At 44.8% G+C, this 12179-nt stretch overlaps 1 protein-coding gene across 2 annotated transcripts in view; it reads right to left on the reverse strand.

Moving 5' to 3' along the window:
- Window positions 1-12179, reverse strand: part of ARHGAP24 (Rho GTPase activating protein 24) — a 407100-nt gene that overhangs the window by 348764 nt on the left and 46157 nt on the right. For both annotated transcript variants that reach the window (XM_019552870.1, XM_019552872.1), the window contains one exon: window positions 2035-2234. In XM_019552870.1, the coding sequence (XP_019408415.1) occupies window positions 2035-2214 (180 nt within the window). In that variant the 5' untranslated portion in view covers window positions 2215-2234. The remainder of the gene's footprint in view (window positions 1-2034; window positions 2235-12179) is intronic.

The raw sequence follows: 12179 nt of genomic DNA on the forward strand, positions 1-12179 counted from the left end.
CGGCAGCCGCACCTAGCTTTGGACTTGTTCCACTGTTGGAACGCAAGGGCTGCTCTGGAACCTCGTGAAACAACGGACACCCTATAGATTAAGAGACACTAACTACTTACTCTAAGTCGTCTACTTGTGCCAACTCGGCGAACCTCGAGGGCGGCTAAGAGCTACCTCAATTCCGCCCCACAAGCCGCGCGCTCGCACAACTCTGCAAAGCCCGCAGCTCCCCTAAGCGGTGCCGGAGCCGCTAGCCCGGCATTTCGCAACAGGCACAAAATACAAAATGTCAAGTGACAAGAAATATAGGGCCTAGGTACCTCACGGGGGAGAAAGGGGGAAAACACAATGGCCCCTTCCCACTGCAACAAGAATTTTTCCTTGTTAGTTCACTCACCCCAAGACACCCCAGCTGGAACTTGAACTCAGATCTCCCACATGGTGGGCAGAAACTCTACCACACAGCAACAAGTACAGATAGTATACCATGCTGCTAGGCATCTTGACCTTCCAGGAGCCCCTGCCTCATGTCAAGCTGCCCTGCCTCTTATTGGAGGAGATGGAGACCTCTCAGGTCACTGCTCAGATCCTTGCTGGAGCTGGGGAGCCTCTCCTGCTGGCTGCAGCCTCTCATTAGGCAATCCTGGAGCCCAGTGGGGAGCCTCTCCTGCTGGCCACACGCCACACTGCTAAGGGCCCCAGTGCTGCCTACAGGTCCTACTCTTCTGGTGCAATTGCTTCTGCCCCGCTGGCCCAGCTCTTTGAAACTCCTTCCTTTTGGTCTCTCACTGGTCTCCCCTGAGTCAGCTGTGCTGCCCCTTTTGTTCCCCCTCCAGGTGACCCAAGGAGCCAATCAGGGGACATGGAGGGTGAGTCTCTGGGGGCCAATTGGTGAGGAAAGTGAATCCCAAGTCCTCCAATCATCTTTTACCCCCTCAAAACCCCTGAGCTAAGTCAGTATCAGCTAGCCCGTCACACAGGAAGTATTGGTAGTACTATATGGCTGTGACTGTCCTATACTACAGTCTGTACTTATCTTTAAATCTCTGAAAAAAAACAGTATGAAAATCAACCCAAATGTATACTTGCTAATAATACCAAACAGTAGATAATGTCTGTCTGAAAAATATGAGCAAATGTTTGAGGGAAGTCTAGAAATGTAAGACATAATCCACAGGTGTGTGACAAACACAGAACTTCTTCTGAAATCAAAGGGAGCTGGAGATTGCTCAGACCCTCAGAAAAGTAATCCGTAAAAGCTACAGCTTACAAGTGGATAACTTAATATCACAGATGCTCAGGGTTGCTCGAGTAAGAGAGTTATTTACTCTTTTTATGGCATGCTGGAGATTTATGGCCATAAACAGACCCATAAAAGAGATAAGTAAATAGGAAAATAAATGATCATTAAAGAAATTGTAAATTATAAATACAGAACCATATTCCAGACAGTAGCTTACACATTAGGGATGGCTATATATGCAAACTGAAGTCCTATGATTCTGAATTTCAGAGGATGAAAATTTGGGGAATAATACCATGTGTTTACTACTTTAAGTATCAGAAAAAGTAGGTAGCACCACTTTAAGGGTAGTCTACTTGTCTCCCTTATCTCAAACGAGTGCCTTTAACTGAACCCTGCAATGCAGGAATTTGCTACTGGGATGCATTTGGTAGCCATGTTGGTCTGAAACAAAAAGAAATGCAAAACTCAGGTCTCTTGGTTCAGAGATGACACCTTTTATTAGACCAACTAAGAAATCGCAAAAAAAAGATATTCAGTCAGTGCCCTTTAAATGTGTTCCTTTAAAGACTCCTGCCTTAAGGATCCAAGCATCCTGCTATGGGGAGCTGTATATTTGTTTAAATAAGACAAGCACCTGAATCACCACCATGTCTGCAGTAAACAAAAACCAAACAAGTAATTAACACTACAGACTGGGGGTTAGGGGGAAATCACAATGGGAGTCTGTTTCTTGGATGAAATTCTGACACTACTCTGTGCATTCTCTTGCACCTCCCATCCTCCTTCCTTTTACTTACCAAGGGCTTAGTTTCATCTTCATCTTTGAAATAATAAAGCTGGTCCCTCTTGAGAACAAACCAGCGTGTGTGCCAAGTTTTAACAAAACCTCCTTGCTTCCTCAGCCATCCACACTTAATGACATGGTGCCGTCCTTGGCTTGGCAGGGAATTCTCTGCAGGGCCATTGTGCTCATCCATAATAACACCAATGGACTCTCCTGTTTAGAAAACAAAGAGGAAATTAAAAATTGTGATTGTGTATATGTGGGTTTTTTCATTGTTTTTAAAGTAACAGCCTGCCAGTTTTCATTGTAGCTGGAAAACAAATAAAGCCCGACAACAAAGGTACCTTAGAAGGTCATTTCCTGTCTGCCTACTTCTTCTTAGGCCCATGCCAGTCAGCTGAAAGAATATAATCCAGTTTCCAAAGTAATGCTGAATTAACTTTTCACAAAAAAGGGCAGACAAGCAGGGAGAAAAATAACACAACTCTTTAGGCAAGGTATGGTGTGCTTTTATGCATGAAGAATAAAACATGTCCTTTCGACCTAGGTGATTTATTTTAGATTAAAGAGAAGCAACAATAAAAGAACCAGCATTACAGCTCCATGACAGATAAGGTCTCAATGCATCAGAGCCTCTGATCTTCCATTCCACAGCCCACCCTCTAGCAAGGAGACAGGCTTTTAAAGATTCCCTGCACAGAAAATGGAAGTCATTATGCACCTAATTCCTTTGGATTTTAGACACATTATTAAAAAACATTTTTTTTTGCCCTAAAAAACAGCCTGCATCTTAAATTCAAGTTAAAAAAACCTAAATAAATTGTCAATAATATAATTGCATCCCAGGCAATAATATAATATAAAAGCATCCCAGGATGCTTTGCACCTCCCCCAATAGCCTAAGCCCAAGCTGTCTGCTCCAGCCCCACAGGGAGGTGCAAAATTTGGTAGTGAGATCTTAATCAACAGAGTTTCTCATGGTTTTTGAGCTGAGTTATAGAAATTAAGCTACGTAAGTTTAATGTGAAGGTAATTTTGTAGGCCAGAAAAAAACTTTGTTGAAATTCAGAGCTATACTTTCTACTGTCACTGAATGGACATGAATTTCCCAGATTAAGTTTGCATATGCAATATGTAGCCATGTGGTAAGTCTTTAAGGTCAAATGAATCTTCACTAAGCCAGATTCCACGTCCAGAGTTGAACAAACTTCATGAGATTTGGTTTAGAATTTCAACCTTCAATGCTCTGAGTTCAAGGAAATACATGTCATAAAGTGAAACTCACAGATGCAGAACCAGGTGTACCAAAACAGAATAACATGTGATCAAAACCCACAAGAGAATAAGTTTTAGACAGCATGAGTAGCAAACTTGATTTCCATTGAATAATGTCAGACAGTGAGTGTGGTCTGTTTTCTAGATCTCCTTGCAAATAGTTTCCTTACCTCATTATTATTATCAATAATATAACACATTACAATTTTAAAAAATGCATGCATGAAACGGAACAAAAGATGTGACAGCGCAACCAGGAACATGACCTAAGGGTTTGTTTGGTTTTTGTTTTGTTTTTTTGAGGTGGGGAACAGGTTTGGGGTTTTTTTAGCATTTAGGGAAGTCTGCTTCACAAGCAAACTTATGTATTGTTTTTAAAAAGTCTATGATAAAAATTAAGTAGGACACATTGGGCATGTCTACACATGCCATTAACGCCCAGAAATGAACTGCAAAGCTTATTGCTCCACAGTTTATTGCTTCTGGGATGCTCCCAAGTTCACATTTTACACATATGCCTGGACTGCAGCATGTTGAACTGGGTCACAGCACCCCTGGGGTCAGCCTGCCAGCCCGGGGCAACTCCAACTGGGCTCATTGTGCTGCAGAGGGCCTGGCTGGGGCATGAGGGTGCTTCAATGCGGAGCTAGCAATCAGGCAGCCCCCATGTGTGCAGCCAGCCAGCTCAGTGTCTGCATGTGCGCTGCTACATATGAAAAAACTTCACAGCAGGGTAGGACTTGTAAATATAAGCCCTACCTTGCTGCAGAGTTTAATTTTGTGTGCCCTAATAGGGGTACACATGTAGACCCCAAGATGTTTACTGCACAGTTATTCTTGTGTAGCTGGTTAAATGATTCCAGACTAAATCCCATTCAGCTTACTAATACAGAAAGCACCAATTTTGTGAGGATGACAGTGAAGATATACCCCTTTCCCCCATATATAAAAGTCCTGCACAAATAGGGTAACAGGAAGTGCCACAACTAGTACAGGGAATAGTGAGTTACTAAACAGTATATTCTGAACTTTTAGGGAAGATAAGGAACATATCAAATCATCAACAATGGAAAATATAGTATAGTCATGAGTGCTCTGTACATTTCTCACTTCCCTTGAGAAAGATTTTGTTATACCATTTTATATACTGTAGTTTATTTTACTTATAGGGTGATATACTCTAAAATAATAAACTCCACAGTTAGGATTTTTTCCCTTGGCATTTCACTGTTCATTGGTTCACTCTTTCCAATTTCGCCATTTAACCTCCTCTCTACCTTTCTCAACAATTTCCCTCCCTTCTTTGTGATCATAACCTTTGTTTTTAATACTGATAGCTTCTTGCTGTATGCCTCCTTAGGCATTAACAAGGTGCCATTTCAGGCCCCAATCCTGCCATCTGATCTATGTGGGTAAACCATTAACTTCAGTGGGAGACAGTGGAAATGTTAATGGGATTCAATCACAGATGCAGAGATCAAATTGCAGGATTGAGACTTAACATTCAGTTTTTAGCCAAGTTCTACATATTTTTCTTACAGAAATGTTTACTCTTTCCTGAGTCCTTATAGTTCAAGCAGAATTTTTTTAAAACAATTGCTCAATGAACATAGCCTTCAAAAGAAACAGCCCCCTAAATAATGAGTTTTTGGTGGACACAGAAGTAGCACAGCAGCTAAGGTGAACTTCTGGATCTGTAGCAAGACAAGTTCAGATCTCACTTTGTATCTGCATGACAGATCACCTTCATTCAGCTTACCTGTAAATGGGTACCATGTTATTTGAGTTAGGGAGTCTAAAAAGGTGACTGGATACAATGATGGCCACATATCTCCTTTGTATGGTGTTGGTTACAGAAATTAGCATTCTTTAACCACACTAACCCAACAGGCCATCTAGATTTGGGTGGACTTTGGATCTTTGAAAATTAAAATTTTTAGAAAACGAGATCATGCCTGGCCTATCACAGGTCAGTCAGGTTTGTTTGCATCCAAGATTGTAATTGAAATTTAAGAATAAACCAGAGAAGGAACAACCATACCCGCTGATGGGGGGGGGAGGGGCAGGTTCTGGGAGAAGGCTTACACACAACTGAAGTAAGTGTCTAGCATGCTGTAACCATCAGTTTAGATGAGAAATCATAGACCAAAAATGAAATACCCAATCTAGAACTAAGCACAGAATTTCCAGGATATGGTGGTGCAATGACCGGAGTTGCAACTCTGAAGGCTAGTATGCAAAGATCTATGTTTTGATCTTGAGCAATGGTCCCCACCTTTTTTGCCCCACAGGGTAGGTGAGTGGCTTGGAGTTAGTGTTCTGCCCAGATGAAGCCCTGTACACCAAAATCAGGCTTTGGGACCTGGCACCACCCCCCCCGGCCCATGTGCTGGGATTAGGCCCCAGCAGGCCTGTCACCACCCCCTCCTGCCCTTGCACGCCACGATTGGGTTCCACAGTCTCAGGACCATCTCCTTCTGTCCACGTGTTCTGGGATTGGACTTCAGGCTCCTGGTGCCAGCCGCTCTGGGCTTGGCCCCCGGTGTTCAGCACCAAATCTGCCTGACCCTTCATGCTAGGATCAGGCAACCCAAGCCAACATGCAGGGCCCAGGGCTCTGCACAAGTCTAGAAATCTGGCATTAGAGGAGTGGTGGCACTGCTCCCCCACTACCAAATTTCCAGACACGTGGGGAACCCCACAGGCAAATGACAGTGCTGTGTGCTGGATCTGGCCTACACGTCCCCTGATCTTGAGTTGGTCGTGGTGACCTCCTCACTTCTGGAGACACTAAGTCAGATTCACTACTTTCCTGCTCCGAATGCCTTTGTTTATACCACCACCAAGTAAATTTAATAAATAAGCCACTGGGAATGTGCTGGAACTTTTCATTTGGTTTCCATTGATAGAAAGTGCTGTGTAAAATTCAAGGCAGTAGTCAACCAAGCTCTCAATTCCTGGCATGCATTTAACTCCAAATTTACAGTTTTCAGCTAAAAGTTCTATTACAATTTCTATTATAATAGGAACTGAAGGGACGTCCAAGCTTTCTAAAAGATGTTTAAAACTTACTTTATCATCTTCTAGCATTGTTTTAAATTATAAGACTTTGCTTCCAGGTCTGGTGAAATAATAAGAGCAGGTAAGAAGCTGAGGTACAATTACCAGAATTAAGTGAAAAAGAATTATTCTCCAGGTACAGGAAACATGGCTTGTTCATTTGCTTATATTTTTTTCAGCCTTAGCTGGACGCACTTGAAGCCAGCTGTTGTTTAAATTGGGCTATAGTGTTTGTAAATAAGCAGTTTGCCAACTTAAATCCTCAAGAAATAAGTCCACTCACATTCAAAAGGAAAATGTTTTTATCGTGGGCACACTACTGAAAACTAACAAACTGAAAAACTGATTTGTAAACCTTAGTTTTCAGTTACTCAGTGTTATCCCAATTGCAGAAAATTGTAACTTTAACTTCAGCTATACTGCTGTGTTAACCTTATGGTGCCTCCTTTAGATTAGGGACAGAAGTTACATATAAACCAGTTTAAGTGATCAGAAACTGGTTTAAACCTGTAACAGAATAAAAGTTCAGTGTACATAAACTAGTTTCAAAATGACCAAAACTGGTTTAAGCTAAACCTAGTTGAATGCAGTATCAGACTTAATTGATTTGGGTAAACCAGTTTATGCAACTTCTGTCCCAGACCCCTCCCTGGTTTAAGTTAAATCAGAGTGCCCCAGCATCCCTGCATGCCTTTAGCCCTGGTCTGGGTTGGGCTGTGCTGTCTGCTCCAGAGGGCAGGGATGGCCCAGCCCTCTGCTCATCAGCCAGCCCTTGCTGTTCAGGCTACAAAGGGGGTGAGGGTGGGAAGCCTCGCTGGGGACTGCAGATGGTCTGCTGGGGAATGGGGCAGCCCCTGATAGACCTTTCCCCTGGAGTAGAGGGGATGGGGGATTAGGGCAGGGAAGGGCAACAGCCTGAGAGGGTCTGCCCCCAACCCCAGCAAACCCCTGCGGGGGTCTGGGAGGCATTTTAATCCCCCTTTCCCCAGTTCAATGTGCTGTTCCCACCTTCTCTGCTCAAGCAGGGCATGGGGCTCAAGCAGGCACCAGCTTGACAGGAACGGTTCCCCTCAAGCAAACCCCCATCTGGGGTCTGGGATGGACCTTAATCCCACCTTCCCCAGCTCAGTGTGCTGACACCAAGCCTTGCAGGACCAGACAGAGGTAAGTGTTGGCAAAGACCTGGCACAATCACCACATGTATGTGCTGGAGCTGGAGCTAAGGGAACAGGAGATGGTCCCAGACAGCTTCAGGATCACATACAGCTTAACCAAAGAATGCAGAGAGCTACATTTACATTATGAAGCAGAATCTGTAAAAGGTGGGAATCCCTAAACAGAGGCCTTCTGAATACCTGGCTTTAAGGAGACACTCTGGCTTCAGGATTATGTAAGATTTATGGAAGGCTGTCTCATCTTTTTGGTTTATTACATTCCATTTTAAGTTAGACTAAGCTGTGTTTGCTCTCACTGTGTTTGAGCTGTACCTTAGCTTAGGCAAAGGTTTTTGGTTGTTCTTTGTTGTGTGCTTGAGGTGGCAAATTGCTGTCTTCAAATACATGCATGCTTCAGAGAAAAGTCTTTTTCCCCACCCCTCACCCCAGCTGGTGTCCATGTAGATTTAAACCCCCACCCTCCAGAGGACTAACTCTGGGCTGGTGCCTGGCTGTGCCCCCTCTGCTCCAATAGAGAGGGGTGAGAACCTTTTGGAGGACTTGTCTCCTCTCCCCTTTTGCAGTAGCAGGCTGGTGTGCACCCCCCAGCTTCTGGCTTGAGCCACTGCAGGAATGTGGCTGCATTTCCTGATTCAAAGGTCCAATTGTTAAATCGGTTCAATCTGTACAGTTTAGACTAACCTACAGAGATTGAATCAATTTAGGCTCAGGCTTTTTGAATGTCCATCCCTAGCCTTAGGGTTAGCCCAGGAGGAAGACAGAGTTTAATGTAATAATTATTTTTATTATAGCAGTGCCCAGGGGATCAGGGCTCATTATACTAGTCACTGAAAACAGGAATCAACACATGAGAATTAAAAACAGTTTACCTTTTGGATCACAGATTATTTTTTTATTAGCTCTCTTCCCCCCCCCCCTCACAGGGACCCATTAGATTGCTGATGAACATATGCATACAGAATTTATACTCGAGTTTCCCAAAAAGAATGTTTATTGATCTGTTCATTTTTGCCAGCTAACTTCTAGGCATTAAATTGTTCTCATAATACCAAAATAAATGAGGTGAACAGACACAAATACTATCTAAGAGCAGAAAAGAGCATCTTTGCAGGTAATATACTCATGGATACTTTTTTTTTTTTAAATCACACACAGTCACACTTTATTTAAAAATATTGAATTTAACAACCTCCCGGAAAACTTGAAATACAATTTTCATGCATGAGAGTAGCAGTAATACCAGTCAACTGACATGTTTCTAATGTGGACTCTATGTAGCAGTAAAGTTAAGTTTACTAGTTGTTTTACATCTCTACTTTACTTGCTGAATCTTAAAAAAAAAGTATAATCTGGACTCTGAATCAGGGATTCCTCCAGTTTGCTTGCTTTCACTAGTTGTTTTTACAGCTGTTTCAACACCAAGATCAAAAAAATAAGTTGCAAGAATATCAGTGTTAGCATGGACACAGAAAAGGCAGAGGTACAAACTGTATGCAGCTAACATATGACAAAGTGTAGGATTATATCAAGATATCCAAGAACCCCCTGCCCTTGAGAGACATAAGGCAGAAAAGCCATACATTTTCAGCCAATGAGTAAGTGTATTCCTGAAACCCATCTTCTGTATGAGACATAAAACTTCTATTTTCTGCCAGAGTCTGATATAGCTGACTCAAACAGGTTCCAATTTCAGCAATTACTACAACTAAACAAAACTTAGTCCATTCATGGTCCATTCATTGAGACTGCCTGTCCGCAAACCTTTTAACTTTGCCTAAACATTTGAGTCATCCAGCTGAGGGCTAAATGAGTGGTGCAGGGTTGGACCCAGTGTGGATACAGTTGCACCTGCTGGCCCCAGTCCCATTCATGCTGCATCAGGCTCATTGGCCCCAGCCCTACCTCATGTCCCAGCCCTGACCCCACACATGCTGCATGGGGCCCCCAAGCTCAAATCTAGCACACAGGGAATGTCATCTCACCATGAGGCCTGAAAATATGATGGCAGGGGAGGAGTAGCATTGTTAAATGCCACCATTCTGCCACTTCCAAATGTCCAAACCCTTAGAGAGCCCCAGGGACTGGATAATATGGTTCAGTGGGCCAGAGGTTGAGCACCACTGAGATGAGCACAATCTTTACCTACCACTGATATTGTTACCAACATTATGCCCCTATTTGTCCTACTTGTTGGGATATCTAACCCTCCCCCTGGGATCTTTGTCTCCTCTTTTTTTCCCCTTTGAGAGGGAAGGATTTTTGTTTCCACCAGCCAGTGAATGCAGATAAATATTCCCTCCTCTACAACCAGGCATCTGGTATACTAACTGCAGAAACAGTTAAAAGAGATGTAGCACTTGGCCAACAAATCCCTAGAGAGCATGCTGTATAAAAGTGCATCAAATCCAGATCTGCTAAATTTTCATGGAGGAAGAACAGATTTCACTAGAAACTCAGTTGATTTTAAGTATGTTTGTGGTTCTAACTGAAATTTCTCATGGCCTCAGAAATTACACTTCAATTTCCTCCTCCACTTTGAGTTGTGTAGGATGGAATTCAACACCAACAAGTGTTGCACTTGGGGAGGAACAACCAGCACCATACCTACAGGCTGGGGAGCTCCCTTCTCGTCAGTACAGAGGCAGAAAAGGATCTTGGAGTTATCATTGATTCCAAGATGAATATGGGCTGGCAGTGTGGGAATGCAGTCATCCACAGATGCATCTCAAGCAGGTCCAAGGAGGTGATACTCCCCCTCTATGCGGCACTGGTCAGGCCACAGATGGAGTACTGCATCCAGTTCTGGGTGCCACACTTCAAGAGGGATGTGGACAACAAGGAGAGGGTCCAGAGGAGAGCCACTTGCATGATCAGGGGGCAGCAGGGCAGGCCCTATGACGAGAGGCTAAGGGACCTGAACCTGTTCAGCCTCCACAAGACAAGGCTGAGGGGGATCTAGTTGCCTGTTACAAACTAGCCAGAGGGGACCAGCAGGCACTGGGGAAGTCCCTGTTCCCCCATGCACTACCAGGAGTGACCAGGAATAACGGTCACAAGCTGGCAGAGGGTAGATTTAGGTTAGATATCAGGAGGCGCTACTTCACAGTCAGGGCAGCTAGGGTCTGGAACCAGCTTCCAAGAGAAGTGGTGCTGGCCCCTACCCTGGGAGTCTTTAAGAGGAGGTTAGATGAACACCTTGGTGGGGTCATTTGACACCAGTATTCTTTCCTGCCATGGCAGGGGGTCGGACTAGATGATCTGCTCAGGTCCCTTCCGACCCTAGAAACTATGAAACTATGAGCCCAAGGAGGGTGGAAGACCCAGACACGGCTATGGCCACCTGAGCCCAACTGGGGAGGGAAGCCCTATAGCACCAGAAAGGTTGCGGAGATGTGGAGGCCCAGTGAGGGGGTGGCCCAGTGAGGGGGCCACCAGAGGGCTGGGAGCCCAGTATATACATGTGTGTGAGTGTATAGAGTTGCCCAGTGAGGGACATGGGGCAGAATTAGCACAAGGTTCAACACAAGGCTGGACCATGCAGAGTAGGGGAACTTGCAGGAACTGAAGGGACTGCGTGGCAAGGCCCATATGCAAGTAACGAAGCCTGATGCCCCAGATGGCTCACTCAAGAAAAAGCAGGGTAGTGGTGGCCTGGTAATGAGCAGTATGCCAGAGGCCCTGGTGAGAGAGGGGTGGAGTGGAAGAGGCCTCCTGTGAGAGGGGAGGTGGTATGAATGTGTGTGTGCATGAAGCCCGACTTGGGACTCAATTTGCTCCAGTCTCAGGCTGGGAGTAATATTAACCTGGATGCCATCTGCAAGGCTTGGGCTGCAGTGTAGGGGAGGAACAGAGCTGCAGATTGCGCCCCCTGGCATCGGGGCAAGAATGGGCAGCCTCTCACGCAATTAACATCATAATTATGTATCAAGGCATAGCAGGTGAGGAGGCGGATGGCTAGTCCAGAAACAGGTGGGCAGGCCAATGACAGACCGGCCCTGAGAAAGCCCTCTGTTACACTCCCCCTCTCCAAGTTCACCATTGCCCTCCTGTAAAACTTGCTTCCCTTATTTGCTTAAGGACTATGGACAGACATTCAAAAAACCTGAGCCTGAATTAAATTTTGCAGGTTAGTCTAACTTGGCTAGGCTAAACCAGTTTGCAACTGTGAAGACATTCCCTCTGGACTAAAGAAATGCAGGCACATGCCTGCAGTGGCTCAGGCTAGAAGCTGTGTGGGAGTACTAGAGCAGCCCTCCCTTCCTTTCCTCCATACTGAGCTGAGGGAGGGCATGGCCAGGCCCTGGCAGAACACTCCAATTAGGGAGGGGGTCCCTCTCCCACCCCCCCGCCTTACTGCTCCTGACCAGCAAGGAAGCCAGCAAGGAGTTCATAATAGAGCATTTAGCACCCCATCAAGAAAACAAAAACCTCTCTTATTAGTTCAAGCTCTTCTTAAATAACTTTTTTCCAAGGAAGGAAGGACATTACCAGCTGACCTATCGATTAATTCCAAAAAGCCCTAAGCAGACACTGTTCTGTCTGCCTTTGTCCTGTCTACCTTACAGACACCCCTCAGCATTAACTGTATACCACATACTGGCTACGGTCCATGCTGTGGGAGAGGGGAGGGGGGAATCCTTGCTTGAGC

The sequence above is a fragment of the Crocodylus porosus genome, unplaced genomic scaffold (genome assembly GCF_001723895.1).
Source record: "Crocodylus porosus isolate Cpor-Errol unplaced genomic scaffold, CroPor_comp1, whole genome shotgun sequence".
In the NCBI taxonomy this organism is placed as follows: Eukaryota; Metazoa; Chordata; order Crocodylia; family Crocodylidae; genus Crocodylus; species Crocodylus porosus.